The following is a 16,556-nucleotide window of genomic DNA, read 5'->3' as shown; positions in this document are numbered from 1 at the left end:
CTGGGTGTTTGAAGACTATATTCTCTGTGGAGCGTGGAAGATTTGTCAATATGTCAGTCTCTGGAGGAAGGTAATCTTTACTCCTCCAGCCTGACTCCCTGCAGCCCTTTATGTGAGAAGGAATGTCTCCCTCAATGTCTATTTCCAGCTTTTACATCCTCTGCTGCACAATGCTGGTGAACTACTGAGGCAATCCCCCGATTAATTTATCGCTGAGAGAGTAATCTCACTTTCAGCGCAATACCGGACAGAAAGGCAGCTTCAGAGGTGAGCCTTTGGAAGAACAAATCCGGAAGTTGTTCAACATCTGTGTGAGATGCAAAACCATCACTAATCCAACCAAGGCTGAAGCTGCTGTGGAAGTCTGTGGGAAAACTGCATCAAAATACTACATAAACATATAATCTTGGCTGTCCAAGGTTATGCACTAATCCTTGGTTGTTTCTTTAATTAACGGCTGTTAAAACAAGCTTACTGCACAAATCGATGTTTTAATTCTAATTAATATGAAGATGAAGGGGTATGGGTTAGCTGTTATTCCAGCTGAGCAGAGAGACTATACCACTGCATATCACTTTTATTAAAGTGAATTTCTATATTTGCACCCCAAGTTTTGCGTGAATTTCCCAAAGAGTGTCATTCGTGGTTTTTTGTTTTTTTTAAAGACAATGGGTGAGCATATTGTACATCAGGATTAGCCTAAGATATTCTTTTGTTTATTTTGATCTGCGCAGCAGAAATAATAAAAGATCTGCCTCCTTTTGGTCATTATCCAACATGAGGTTTCACTTTCAAGATGTTTGCATAAATTTACCCAGTAAATTGTGCATACATACATGAATCATACATACATTTCTACAATGTTTATATCAAGTTAAGTTGTTTGTGTGAATGAAATGATAGTTTTTCTTTATACACTTAAAGAGCTTGCACAAGCACAGTTCTTCTATACACATCCACACTCTTGTCTGAGTTGCGATATTGTGATTTATGAATAATTTTCCAGAGAAATTTATGTTAGTAAAGTTCGGGATTAGGAGCCCCGAGGCAACAAGGAAGCAGCTCATGACATGATGACATTAAGCTTGTAGGTGGTCAGCACATGTGTACAGTAATAACTAATTTATGTTTTCTTGTTTTTAAAGCCTCTACATGATTCTTCACCGTCAGGTTCCTAGAGAGGCCAAAACTATTGTCATTACAAGACACAACCCGCCCACTGTCCCTCCTCCCGTCAGTTCATCTCTTCATTCATTCATCATTTCATTCAGACCAGGACTGCATAGAAGCTGACGAGAATCCAAGCTGAATGTAGATGTAAGATATTGTGCACGTTCCGGACACACACGTTCATACTTACGATCACTTCTTATCTTATTGAGAATGTCTTTGGCTTTTGTGTGAGAACTGGGATTCCCAAGGAAAACTTCTTCAGGCTCAGGGAGAACATGAAAACTCAGCACTTGTCCACGACATGCTGGCTGTCCATAATCTAAAAGGACATTTTGTGCTGAGTAGTAATAATCTTAAGACTAACCAAATTTTGATTATTTTCTTTGTTAATTGTTTAAATGTCATGACATAGTAGATTATAATATTCTGCACATTGCGTCTAAAGCCCATCAAGAAATTTTACCCATCAATGTTCAAAATACATTTTGATAAAGGGAAAGTAACTATAACATAAAAGGAAACAGAAATCTTCAACAAAAAAAACAACAAGTTTTGTACTAAAGTAAAGGAAGGTTCCTGCGGCCGCCCTCGGGTTCTCCTACCGAGGCACGGAGACACATTCTCAGTTCATCATGTTTCATTGAATCAGATGGAAACTAAACCAAAAACACCACACACTCAAACACACTGCTGCCTCTTGAAGGCTCTTCCCCAGTGTCTGTGTGTGTCTCCTCCGCCTGTCACCTCGTGTCTCCAGGCGGCTCCTCCTTGATGGGCAGAGAGGTGATTAATCACAGACAGTGATTAATCACTTTGATTAATGCCACAGTTGCATTTTGGTAAAAGTGGTCCAGTCATAGAACAATCTAGACAAGGAAGCAAAAGATTCTAAAACACACAGTAGATTTAAAAAGCAATTAAAGCAAGGTAATTATTGCAAAACAAAGCTCGGGAAACTGTGTTTCTTTGTTTCTTTGGCTTTATAGTAATTTTGTTTGTTTGATGTTTGCTGTTTGCAATTCATTTTCAATGGAAATGATTAGTTGAGAAAAAGGAGAAGGGTGCATATGTTCATTTTCTTTCTGCTCCATTTTTATTCAGGAATTTGAAAATTTTTGTTCTGTATTGAATTCAGTGGAAATTATTATTATTTTCTTTTAAATGAATGAAAAAAATTAAGTTAACCGAAACTAAAACAAGAACATAATCAATATGACGCATTACTGGAAATGCTGCAAATCTGTTTGCTTTAGCTTTATAAAACTTTTGCCGACAGACATCCGTCCGTCTTCAATGTTTCCACTTTCAGGTTTCAGGTACATCCTGGACGAGATGTTGAGTCCACCAGAGAACCTTGAAAACGCCATCACAAGCACAGGAAGAACATGCAAACTGTCCTCAGAAATTACCCTGAACCAGGTCTCAAACAGGGGCTTTTCTCACTGTGAGGTGAGAGTGCACTACTCTACCAGGACACCCTTTATTCCACTGTTATATTTTAAACTACTTCCCCATAGTGTAACCATGTGAATGCAAATGTTTCTTTTATTCTCGACCAAGCCGTGTTGCACATCACCTTCGATGTAGTTTTTGATACAATAAGACTTTATTGTCATTAATATCATAAAGGCGTCACTGATGGAGGGATTTATTTGAGAAACTGACATCATTACAAAGCTACTGGTGCACACTTCAGGCTCTGAAGAATAATGATCTAATTTTGCTCCGTTTGACCCTCCAGTTCCACACCTGCAAAGGAAATTAATGCTCAGTGGTGTGAGCTAATTATGCAAAACAAAAAGTTATTAATAAAACACAAGATTTAATAAAAAGCCCTCCTTGTTATACCATTACTGAACATTTCAGCAGCAGCTCTTCAGAAAGTATCTAACAGCGGTGATGAAGGCATTTTAATATTTTAGTACAGACAGACGGAACAAAGGCAGTAAAAGAAGCCCAGGAGACGTTTCAGTCATGAAATCTTCTGTCTGATCAGACGAGTGACAAAGAGAAATCTTAACGCCCTTCAATGAAACAGAATAATCTGACCAGAGGCTTCACCTTCACTGTAAACTCTCTGATCGCCCCCGTGCAGTATCAGGAAGCTCAGTTCTGTCACTTTTTCATCCTTTGTGCTTCCTTTATATGACCGCGTGTCACTGTCTGCCGGCTGGATGTTGAACAGAACAACCCTGGAAGGGCTCAGCTGCTCTATTATGGATTAGAGAGCGGCAGCGCGGCTCTCACCTCTCCGAGAGCCCAGGGAACGTTTTAGGACATGATGGTACACCGTGATCAGCACAGACACGTATTTACCTGAAAATACTCTTTTATGTGTTATCTAATGTTATATAAGATTATATAAAGTACAAAACCTCCATTTTAATGGGGTTAATGTTATTTTCCTGCCTAACAAAAAGCATCCGACAGAGAGGATACAGCAGCAGGTTTATGTAAATAGAGCTTTTTTTTTATAATGGAAAAAACATCTGGATGATCTTGATGCGGTTTTGACACATGTGTGCATCTGCAATTTGTGTCACCAGTTGCAAATTGTTGCAGAAGGTTATTGTAGGGACACATCCCCATAGGGTGAATTTGTTTTTGCTGCACTCCTGCACCCTCCCCGGCCTCCTCCAGAATAATGAGTCTCATCTGAATAGCGACCAAACCACAGTGTAGAAGATGATGATGGATACGTGAGTACAGTTAATCTCAGTTCATGAAGAGATGCAGTAGAGGTGAGATGTAAAGGACATTATTCACAGGTTATCACAATGAAGAATTAAAAGTAGTCACGGTTTAATTCGGCACTGTCACGGGGATGTATAAAAATGGAAAAACAGCTAAATATCAGGAAGTGGGTGAGCTGTTTTCCACTGTAAAGGTAGATCCTCGTCTCACCATGTTAAAGTGCCTTTGAGCAAGACACTGAACCCTACGTCCCTCCCAATGGAGGTCGATCTCTCTGGAAGACAGATGTCCCTGTATGAGTGGGTGAATGTAACCAACGGAGGAGGTTTCTTCCTACAATACAAAATTGAGGTTATTTGGTGACATTGAAAATTGTCCATAGGAGTATGAGTGTGTGTGAATGACACAATGCTCCTTCAGTGCATCCAGTCAGCTGAGCTTCCGTTGTACTTCTCATGTACGTTTCTCAAAAGAGCCTGTTCCCTGTGCTTCTCCTTTTAATGCAGTCAGCCGAATCCTAAAAATAACCACCTTTCAACATCTCATCTCAACTTTCACTGAATAATGTGAAACTAACCAGCAGAGGAAGGGATGAATCACACTTTTACACTCCTGAGGAAAAGAAGAATTTCACTTGAAAGTAAGGGAGAGGAGGGTTCTCATTAGAAATGTGTTGACTATATATTCTGTGTGCTTTCCAACAGGCTGTTGGATGCAATGTTACACTTAAATGGTTGGAACGTTTTAATAATAATCAGGTACACCTGAACACGTATAAATAGCCATGTACATACTGAAATACCAAAAAACATGAATATTGTGGATGGTTTAACCTGTTCTACTAAAAAGTATTCACACATAGATAAATGCATACACATTTGTGGACATAAACTTCAAAGACAAAGATGACGTCTGCGTGTCATGTAAGTCCGTTGTCGTGGATAAACGTTGAGTGTGTTCAACAAACCTGAAGTCTTGAATTTAAAAAAGGAAATCTTGAAATATTTATGCATACAGGCACTCATTTTCCAAAGCTATCCACTAAAATGTGCAAACTATTGACGCTGCCTTTACTTGATGCGTAGATGTGTATACAGGCAAACTAGTGACATTTACTGATTTAACACATCATTGAAAGAGTTTTTCAAGCTTTAGACGACATAAACGTGACTCTTCAGCAACACACTGGGTTGCAAAATGACCTATTGCAAATCTCCTCGGAACAAAAAATGTATTCTAACCTCTATATTCCAATCACATGGTCTCAATTGTTCTGAAACAATAACAGCCATAACCAAATCTGAGGTAATTGCAATTCTCAGCTTGAATACTCTCCAACACCTCTCATCCATCCTCGACAAAAGCTGAAGGAGGTCAAGAAAAAGGGCGGCAGCCGTCCTCTTTGTTCAGGGTAAATTATCATCCTCTACTCTGTCTGTCTGTCTGGCTTCGCTGCCTCCGTCTACGCTATTATTAGCAGCAAAGAAAAAAAAAAACGAAAGCAGAGCGAGGGACTGGTTAACAGAGGGGACGTCACGTCACACAGACGGGGCCTACCTCAAAATGATTCAGCATTTTGTCACAAACAGAAAAACAGCAGAGGTTTTCATTTGATGCTACATACAATCTTAAACTGTATTTTCTGGACAGTTCTAGCTGTAGACTTTAAACATATTTGACTGTCATCCGGCACCGCTTTGAATGTTTAATGTGGGTTTTATTTTATTTTTGGGCTCTTCTCATTAATCTTGTCTGCCGCTGTATCTAAGAATATGCTCACTCATTTTAACCTGTCTGGAGACTGAACTCCGTCTCTTTGAGAGCGATCACTCCCTAAGGCTGCTGCAGCAGCGCAGCAAGATACTGGCAACCGATTCCAAGGCAACGGCAGCAGGAGCAGCAGCAGCAGCAGCTCACTCTTGACACTGTGTTTACTGGCACAAAGTCTCAAACAAACACAATCACAACGTCTAGTACTCAAATAGTGACATGGTGGTAATGATGTATTGAAAGAATGTTGGGAATAGCACTGAATGATAATAACAATACCTTACTGGAACTTTACAGTGACATCAAACATCAGCTTGGAGTATTAGAGGATAATGACTAACTTTTGACAGCTTTCATGCCAACATCCCAGCTCGGGGCTCAGTGTTGTGTTGTGTCCATAGGATTCTTTATTTTCAATCTAGGTTTTCTTTGAAATTTGTACCATTTGCTTAGTGGTTGAGGCCTGACGTTTGACCCCCCCCCCCCCCCCCCCCCCCCCCCCCCCTGCTCTAGACCGTTAAATTTAGCCAATGTGTCTGTCAAAGCTACTCTATCATACCAATATCAACTCTTTAACAAGCAAATGAACCCTGAGGAGCAAAGAAGACCTGTGCCGAGCACGAGAAACTGTTGACCCAATGATCATTTGTTAATTATGTACTGTATGCCCAATAGTTTGGTCTGTTTGAGTCTGGGTTCGACTTTCGATGTGGAGTTTGCATGTTTTACCTGTACATGGATGGATGGATGGATGGATGGATGGATGGATGGATGGATGGATGGATGATACATGAGATAACCATGGCGCTCAATAATGTATAGACATCCTTATAAAGAAAAGCTGTGAGAAATTATCCAGAGATTTGTTGATAGGTTGATACTTAATTTCAGGTTTGATTGCATGTTATTGGCACATAATCAATAAATGTATATCTTTACACATGCTATAAAGAATTAAGATATCTTCGTGGAGAGAAGAGACAAAGTGTGAGTGGCTTTTCCAACTACTAACTGTCAACTGTCTGCTGGATAATAGCTAGAAAGTTTTTATTCAGTTTAATAAACATTAAATGTGTCTGAACGGCGGCACGATGAAACCTAAAGATGTTTGAATAAAGTAAGAAAAGTGACCATTTATCCTGCCTGTGGAACTCAGATCTTGTTCCTTCATTTGGTTTCTGGATGTGCAATCGTACGTGTGGGAGGTCACACGCAATTTAACATGTCTGCCGGGTTGGCACCTCGGCCCAGTGAAGAGGAATGGCTTTGATCCGGAGACGCTGACGAACGGGAGAAATTTACAGCCCGGACCGGCTCGCTGCTCAGCCCGATTCTCATTCCCACCACCATCACTGCCCTACGCAGACACTCATCACCAGACAGGACATAAAACACATTCCTCCCTCGGCGCGGTCTCCCTTTATGCCTCAGGGCTGCAAAGACCAAGGCATTAAAAAGAATAATCACCACAACCTGTGAGTGGTGTGCATATACAGAAAATATTTATCAACCTCTCAAGTTTGACATTTTAAGAGGATTTCCTCAATTTGAGGGAAATGATGAAACATGTTCGAAAGTCTCAGTGTCAAAAGTTCTGTGATCATTTCATCAAAAATAGGTGTAATAAATAGTTTTTATGTCAAGGGAAAGGACAAGCCTCAAATCAAATCATTAAATTAACTTGAGATTGATTTGAGACCTTTAATCGTCTCCCAGACTGTGTGACATAATGAATAAGACTCTAAACATCTAACGTCTCCGTAACGAGATGTTAGAAATCGATGGAAGATGCTTCTTATCTGTTTGTTCCCCGTGGTTTCTGCTCGGGGATCCACAGTTTAAACAACACTGCAACTATGTGTGCAATAATTGCAGAATGACACACATGAGAAATCAGCCGGCTGCTGCAGAAGCCAACGTACTGACTGCAACAGGACTGAAGGCAAAACCTGCTCTGACGCCTTTCAGCTGTAAATTTGAATTTAATCCCAGATTGGACACCGTTTACAATAGAAGGCGGTATTTCATACATGATGGACGGCAATACGTCACCTCGTATATTTTTACAGCCTTGTAAAGTCCTGGTGTGTGTGTGTGTGTTTGTGTTTGTGTATGTGTAGGGGCATGAAGGGCGGGGCAGGAGGTAGGGCTGGGGTGCAACTTAAAAATAGTAAGTTGAAGTGCTATTTCAAGTTTAAAGTAAAAAGAGGGAGGGGCTGTTTCATAACTGGGCCTTGACCCGCCGCAAAGGATTCCACCAGACTTTCTTCTCAGCAGCATTGCAGGGGTATAAATCTTTGAAGACCTGCAACCTGCGTCACACCCAAACACACACACACACGCCTACACATACACACACACACACACACACTCGAGATGGGCTAATCAGGTAAGATCCACGAAGCCCAAGGTCTTGCGGTCTGCGAGGAAGTCTGGGAGTTGATGCCTAAGGGTCAACATACAGTACAGCAGCAGGTAATCAATCATATCTCTGTGATGTGGCCTTGAGAGGCAGAAGAGCAAATGTACGGCTTCAAGTTAGAGGTCAAGGTGACATTGCTTTGCTGCGTGTGTGGTTTGAAAGAAGCATTCCCCTTAACAGGCAGTTTGCAGCATTGCTTCCTCCCCTGGTTAATAAATGTTGTGGCATCGTACAGCGGCTCCTTGACAGTCACACGCATCTTTTCCCTCATAGATTTGATCTATTCTGCTTTGCTATATGAGATTTTTTTGCTTTACAAAATCTACCAGTCAAAGCATGGCATACAATGTGTCGAGTGGTGAAAATGCATGCATATATATGTGTATCATGGGTGTCCAGATGAATCATATATCCTCCATGACTGTCATATATTACCTTACTTCAGTCCATACACATAAAGGAGACACAAATGCGCAGCCTCATTCATGTTGAGTCTTTATTGATATGGTGTCATACAACAATACATATGTATCAGTCACAGTAACGATAATAGCATGTCAACTACATTCAATTCCTATGCTTTCGTTGTCATGATAACTAGATTGAACGCTACTAAAGAGATAAAGATGACTAAACACCCCAAAGAACAGAATCATACACATCGAACACATGGCCAGAAGCTGCTGGTGTTTTAAGGCATTTTACGTCCTACATTATTTTGCTCTAAAGTATGGCTAACTCTTGATTGTTGGTTTTGGGTTGGTGACACTTGGAGAAAATGCTTTATCCATGAACGTGCGCTTAGAAAAGTTTGGCAGTGGCGTAGAAGTGAGATTATTGTCAGACATCCATGAAAATCTATTTGGTTTACAGTGTAAGGTAAAAGGCCTGGCGTTTACGATGTACTATAAAAAGCCGTTGCTTGTATTTCAGAGCTTTTTCTTCGGCTTGACACGAGAAGTCTGTAATTCTATCAAAGAAATGCCCAACTTCCACCACCTCGGTTTGCAATTCCAGTTATGATAGGCCACTGCGTAGAGATACAAACACCATTAGTACAGTACTAAGATTCGTGTAAGAACAACAGGAACCCGCTCCAGTACAGTCTGCCGTACAATCAGTAGTTTGTGTTTCCATTCGGAGTGTGAGTGCAGTTTGTCAGGGTATCGATTACCGCGACCAGCAGCAAGAGAATAATACGGTGGTGTTCAAGTTGGCAGTGGACAAGCAGAAAAAAACTACAAAGTCTCCTATACTGAAGGATTTCTAAAGTGGTGATGTCACACTACAACAGGCGTTTTATCCAGTCATGGCCATAGTTAAAAAGAGAGAAAGGTCAAGTCGTTTCAAACACACAGAGCTGACTAACCTCGATGTATTTGGAGTTTTCTTGGCATTGATTTTTTATTTTTGTATTTTAATTTTTTTTGGAGTGATATGAAATTGGTTCTGGGGTTCAAATGTGCTTCATGGGAAATGGTGCGAAGCGATCTTCATATACAAGTCATCACACCCCATGAATGGATGATACAGAATCTCATGCATTTGTGCTACGGCATAATTTACAAGTCAGTCTCTAATCGACCAGACTGTATTAAAAAAAAAAAAAAAAAAAAAAGAACCTCTTCCTTCTATTAATATTGACTCAGTTTGTCTTCCCCCATTCTGCCCTGTATCCTTCATAGTGCATTATGTAAACTGTTCATTATTACTCAGTTAAATAGAGGTCCCGTTCTCATTTAAGTGCCTCAGAGAGGCGCTTCCTTCCTTATATTAGCTCGGGCCTGTAGTGCACCTAAATCACACCATAAGAGTTATATCACTCGTCTCCAATCCTAGCCTAACACGTGTCCATAATTGTGGCGACGAGGCGTCGTGTAGCATGCTGCTCGGCATGGACGATGGCAGAAAGGACGGCGCTGGCCGAGCTTTTCACCTTCAAACAACAAAAAAGTGTTGAATGAACAATTGGCTGATGGATTCCATGCAGGCATAGCATCTACATACACCATGCAAATTACGCTGGGTTAATACATGTGTTTTTTTTCTTTTTCTTTGCTTGATTCAAGTTTCGCTTTCATTTGAATGGCTCCAGTAATTAACCTGAAAGCTCACTCGGGGTCAGACCGAGGCTGTTGATCCTCCTTCGTACCGTAGTCATGCAGAGTCGATTGGACTTCAGTCCAACCACATGATGAGAAGAATTGTGCTACAAGTGATTCGAGCTGTTTGTCATGAAAGAGATCTAAAATATTGGCTCAGCAGGACTATTTCATTTATTACTGTTAATCAATTGGTTTTCTATGTAGACAGTGTGCTTCTGTTGTAATCAGAGGGTCGACGCTAACCTTTGCAACCTGATGAGATCCGAACCTCATTTTTCCAGTGAAATGCACATGATAACACTCACACACACACACATGCTTTCCTTGGAATGTGTTGAGAGGAAATCACAGCTTGTGGCATAAATGTGAAACCAGAGTTATTACCTACTGTGTGTCTGCACTACGTCATGAAATTACATCGGTGAGAAAAACCTGTTGTGTTTTTGAAAGAGCGGATTGTTGCTGTCTGATGTTGCGGTTGTGAACAAGAACTTGTTGTGACTTGTAAAGTGTCAGAACTATTGCAAAGGTATAATTAATTTCCTTTAGGGGACACCTGTGGGGGACAGAGGGACAGGAACTAACATACCAACCATAAAACAAACCTGTAGATGTGATGCCCTTGCGGGCGACCAACACACACTCATAACAGTCTGCTAACAATAATAAGGACAAAGCAGGATTTTCTTATTACGGCTTTGAAGTTTTAGAGCTAAAGGTTTGTTTTATGATGGCACATGAAGACAGGTATGGGGACGCTGGGTAAAGGTATGTTTTCAGCCGGCTTCTAGCAGACTTTTAATTCTTCTGAATGGTGGGGATGTCATCTTGCTGCTTCTCCATCTTCTTGGTGGTGACGACCGTCTCCTCATAAACTTCACGCTGCGTCACCTTGCCTGCAGACTTGCTTTGCTGCTGCTCCTCGTCCTTTCCCTCTTTCTTGGAGCCCTTACCAGGGCTGCTGTAGATGCGGCTCTGGTAGCTGTAGCCCTGCCCCATGTTAGAGCTCATAGTTGGGCTGGAATAGGACATGCCCGTCCCGATGCGGGTCTCCTCACCCTCCAGTAGTTTTCTGCAGAGAGGAGGAGAAAATTAGATTTTCAAAGGATCTAGGAAGGGTAGAAGTGTTAAAGGGGGTGTTGATGAGTGATTTTGAGAAAAAGAACCTCACCTGTATGCAGCGATTTCAATATCCAGTGCCATCTTGACGTTCAGTAGATCCTGATATTCCCTCAGATGACGAGCCATCTCAGTCTTAGTTGTCCTCAGCTCGTTTTCAAGCTCCACCATGCTGTCCTACGGACATTTAGAGAAAATAGACCCGAGTTCAGGAATTTGAAACCAAATTACTGTTTAGCGTCCTCATAAAATTAAATTTGTCTTTTAAAGTGCTGTGTTGCAGTACTATTTGGGTGAAATGGTTTAAAAGTGAGAGATGAACCGCAGTGATTGTCTGAAGCGGTTTCGTCTCGGTGGGCGTTGTCAGATGGAGCTGACTGTCCCGGAGGGGCAGTTTCAGCACCACGGACAGAGGCGCAAAGAAAACGCCTCTGAAATGATGATCAGCGTTCTGCTATTTTAACTTCTGGACAAAAACAAACAAAACAAAACAAAATAAACAAAAAACCATACAAGCTACTCATTTTAATGCAAACAAACCTGTAAAAAATAAATAAATAAATAAATAAATAAAATCCTATACCCGAACACTTATCCCCTGAACAGTTGGATAAAAGTGAATTACCTGGTAATTCCCGATCTCCACATTGTGTCTTTCCTCCATCTCCCGCAGCTGCTTGTCCAGAGACTCGTTGGTTCCCCTCAGACTCTCGATCTCGATGGTCTTGGACTGCAGCTGCCTCCTGAACTCGTTCATCTCCTCCCTGCTGGCCCGGATGGCCTCGTTACTCCGGGTGGCCTGCTCTGACAGGTCCGCAAACTTGGTCTTGTACCACTCCTCGGCGGACTGCAGGTTCTTGGACGCCATGGACTCGTACTGGCCGCGGATCTCCTTGAGGGCGGACGTGAGGTCTGGCTTGGACACCTCCATCTCCACGGACACCTGCGCGGCCTGGATCATGTCCGTCAGCTCGACCACCTCCTCCTCGTGCACTTTCCTCAGGAAGTTGATCTCGTCCAGGAGAGACTCCACCTTCTTCTCCAGATCCAGACGCACCATGGTGGCGTCGTCCACGTCCTTCTTGAACCCCTTGAGGGTGGCCTCCGCCTCCTCCCGGGCGCGGAACTCATCTTCGTATTTCCCCCGGATCTTCTGCAGGTCGTCCTCGATGTTGTCCCTCTCGATCATGAGCTGAGACTTCTCCCCGTTCAGCTCGTCCAGCTGGGAGCGCAGCTCGCGGATCTCCTGCTGGTACAGCTCCGCCAGGCGGGACGGTTCGGCCTGCCGCTGGCGCAGCGCCACCAGCTCCGTCTCCAGCACTTTGTTGTGCTGCTCCAAGTTGCGCACCTTGTCGATGAACATCGCGAAGCGGTCGTTGAGACCCTGCATCTGCTCCTTCTCGTTGGTGCGGACGATCTTGAACTCATTGTTGAGGACGCTGCTCTGGGTCAGGTCGAAGGTCTCCAGCGGCATGGAGGAGTAGGAGCGCCCGGACTTTCTGCTGTACGAGCCCATGGACGAGGCGCCGCTCCTGGACATGCCGGAGGACCTGTAGCCGCCCCGGGAGGACGAGCTCACGACCGTGCGCGATGGCGAGGACGCATAGCGGGGAGAATCCCCGAAAACCCTCCGGTAGGAGGAGGAGGAGAAGACGTCCGATCCGTAGCTCATGTTGGCTGGAACAGAGATGGAGCGCAGCAGCGGGCGCGCCCCCTTTATATAGGGGGATCGACCCGATCACTAATTAATGCCCGCCGGAAACATCCGGACTCAGCTGTTCCTCACGCGTCAAGTTGCGCAGTGTGTGTGTGACTACACCCAAAATATTGTGATGATTTAGTTTTCTTTGATCAAAAACAACATATTGAGACAATCAGCCCAGATGTGCGAAGTGGGGACTTTCATTGGAGCAGGTGGGACAGTGTTTTTGGCGCATCATGCATGCATAAATCACTAAACACAGAGGAAACTTTTCACAAAAAATGTTATTTTTAAATCGCGAGACACTAAATTTGTATTTGCATAATTTCCAGCAGTAGTGGTAATTCATAATCCAAACGTACTTTTCTTCTAAACGATTAGTGAATACAACAAATCTGTTTTCCTGTCTTCTAAGAACCTTAAGCGAATAAACCGATTTTTCTTTTTAAAACGTATAATGTTGTATGTGATCATTTCTGTTTAGAACATTATGTGTGAATTTTCCTGTCAAAGTAATATGGATCAGTAAAGATATCTATTACTTCTTCTTGCACCCTGTGGTCATACAGACATGAGATTCAAGTTGCTCCGTTGAACCTTCACAAGTAGAATGTGACATTTTGAAAATCATCTTTAATAAACCTGGTTCATTTTAATTGTTCAGTTTAAAAACTTGGTTCGTATAGCGCTTGACCAACTGTAATGCGCTGACAATCTTTTGCTGCCCTCTGTTGGAGGGTCTCTGCACACTGCAAGCAATATGACTATTCCAATGAAGTTTATAGAAGGTGCAAAACATTTGAACCTAATTTTAATGTCCATGAATTGGCAGGAGAGAGTTGGGTTATGGCAATTTACCCCCCAAAAACAAGGAATCAAAATTGATGAAAAATCAAGACTTTACTAACTTTCTTCATTGCCATTCATTACTTACTTAACATTGTTAATCTAAGTTTTTTTGTTTTTACATTTGAAAACATACAGACACGTCTTCAAAGTGAAATCAAGAACAGTAAGTTTTGCTCTACACTACCAGTTTGACTCTCGTTGTTATAATTCAATGTTATGATACAACAAAGGGTGGCTTTTTCAAATGATTAACACCGTTTCTAGTCTATTTTTTGGGGGTTTGTTGTGTACCTTTGACCAGTAAATTCAGTCAACAAGATTTCAAAGAATATTTTTTTATTCAGGTGTAATTTTTGAAGTCAGTCTGTGATGCATGTCATCCACATTTTAATGAATTTTTATTAAAGAGATACACATGGAAAACCAAAATCAATCTCAACTTCACTATTTTGCCATTTACCCATAGAAACACCATGAGTTCTTCAATTTACCTTCTTAACCTTTTTTAAAGCCTTTAACTCTAAATGTAGGCACCAAACTTTAATCCAGACAAGGTGTGAAAACACATTATTACAATAGAGAATAGAAAACACCGCAGTCTCTTTGTTTTTAGATAAAGCCTTCATGACAGTATTATTAACAAATCAGCCTTTTTGTTTTTTTGTTTTTTTGTTTTTTTTAGCAATAACTTAGAATGATAAACTATGAACAATAATATATATGAGTGCTAGACATGATTAAAAACTGACGTGGGTGCTGGTGGTACAGGATTAAAGGAATTTGTGCCAATTATTTAAAACAGTGGCAGGCTTTTAAGGTGTGTGTGTGTGTGTGTGTGTGTGTGTGTGTGTGTGTGTGTGTGTGTGTGTGTGTGTGTGTGTGTGTGTGTGTGTGTGTGCGTGTGTGCGTGTGCGCGTGTGCGCGTGTGCGCGTGTGCGTGTGTGCGTGTGTGTGTGTTCCATATTACATATCATTCTTATTGCATATATTATATATTTACACATTTAATGCGATATTTTTAAAGCAGAAAGATATCTATAGCGTAGAATTATTGAATATTGGATACAGGGTAGGATCTGATCAGTTTTACTCGTTCCCCTTTTCAGGCATGTTAATGAAATATATGCGTTATGTACGTATGCGTATGTTTATAAGTGTGTGAGTATACCTAAATGTTGATGATTGATGCTCGTTATTCATTGTTCACTCTAATTTGTCTCTTAGTGATTTGACATTTAACATTACTTTATGATTATTTAGCAGCACAGCAACAATTGTAGTGTGTATTATATAGGTTTGCGATTACAACTGTGAAGTGTAAAGTTTCATTTTGAAGTGAATTTTAAATATTTGTCCTATTGATGTTTATTTTATATTATTGTGGCAGTGGATCATTTATCTTAGTTTTATTATGTTAACTTGTACAATGTGTAAATTAATGCAGAAACCCATTAAAACAACAAAAGGGGCACTGAACGTTACAATGTCTAAGATGACAGCAGGTTAGTTTGAATTTTCTGTATTACTGCAACATCACTGCAGTTAGGCAATCGGAATAGGTGTTTATGACAATTTTTGCTTGAAAATGTGTGTGTGTGTTTGTGTGTGTGTGTGTGTGTGTGTGTGTGTGTGTGTGTGTGTGTGTGTGTGTGTGTGTGTGTGTGTGTGTGTGTGTGTGTGTGTGTGTGTGTGTGTGTGTGTGTGTGTGAAAATAAACTCATCATCATCGTGGAACCCTAAACACACAACCTGCAGGCCACAGCCAACCCAAAAGAAGGTATATTGACCTTGCGAAGTAAAATTAAAAAAAAAAACAACAACTATAAAACAAAATGTGACATTTCTTTTTTAAATAAAAGCAATTGCGGTTAATAATTTAGACAGTTGGTGTTGCCATTTATAGATTGTTATGCTGCCTCTGTACTGAGTCAGAATCCGTCCTATCACGGACTCATCTTGGAAGGACCAGTCCTCCTTTAGCAAAGATCCAGGTTTTCAGTGCTTCCACATGAAGCAGAATTAATCAAACTTCAATCAAACTTTATTTGTAGAGCACTTTTCATACAAAAAAATTGCAACACAAAGTCCTTCACATGAAATAGAAAAAATAAAATAAAATACAAACACTTGCATGAACGCACACACACACACACACACACACACACACACACACACACACACACACACACACACACACACACACACACACACACACACACACACACACACGCATCCTTGCTGGTCAGCGATTGGAAGCATGTCCCCCAGGTGGCGCTGCCTGTGATCATACGTGTACATTTTGAGGCTGAGTGGAGCATGTACTGGAGCAAGTCCTCCTGCTCCAAACTTTGAACACAGATGAAGGCATGAATGAAGGCATGAATATAATTCAAACTGTATTTCATTAAATACAGTTTAATGAATTACAATACAATGATAAACACAATAATGAGGCCCCGTCTCATTATATTAAGTTAACAAATCCAGCTCCCTAATTCATTCAGTTTTCAGATTCACTTCTCTCCATTCAAATTCAGTTTTTCGATTCAATGTTTTGTGCCACACATCCAGGACTTGGCGCGAGGCAAAACTAGTTGAATACAGATGTGACAACATGATTATGACTATGATTATTATTATGATTATGATTCCTGAACAGTTTAGTGTTGTTTTCTTGTAATCCTGCAGTATATTCATTTTTTATGCAAAGTATATAAATACA

At 41.2% G+C, this 16,556-nt stretch overlaps 1 protein-coding gene across 1 annotated transcript; it reads right to left on the bottom strand.

Annotated features, from left to right (window-relative positions):
- Positions 1-8,537: 8,537 nt before the first annotated feature.
- inab (internexin neuronal intermediate filament protein, alpha b) lies at positions 8,538-13,094 on the bottom strand. Its single transcript, XM_080462865.1, has 3 exons — positions 11,909-13,094; positions 11,336-11,460; positions 8,538-11,236 (listed from the first exon to the last, which is right to left on the bottom strand). The coding sequence occupies exons 1-3, from the start codon at positions 12,953-12,955 to the stop codon at positions 10,963-10,965; spliced, it is 1,446 nt and encodes a 481-aa protein (XP_080318991.1). The 5' UTR covers positions 12,956-13,094; the 3' UTR covers positions 8,538-10,962.
- Positions 13,095-16,556: the final 3,462 nt, after the last annotated feature.

The sequence above is a fragment of the Lipophrys pholis genome (genome assembly GCF_963383615.2).
Source record: "Lipophrys pholis genome assembly, chromosome: 5".
Classification (NCBI taxonomy): domain Eukaryota; kingdom Metazoa; phylum Chordata; class Actinopteri; order Blenniiformes; family Blenniidae; genus Lipophrys; species Lipophrys pholis.
Note: the sequence above shows the minus strand (reverse complement) of the source record. Positions and strands in the feature narration are given on the sequence as shown.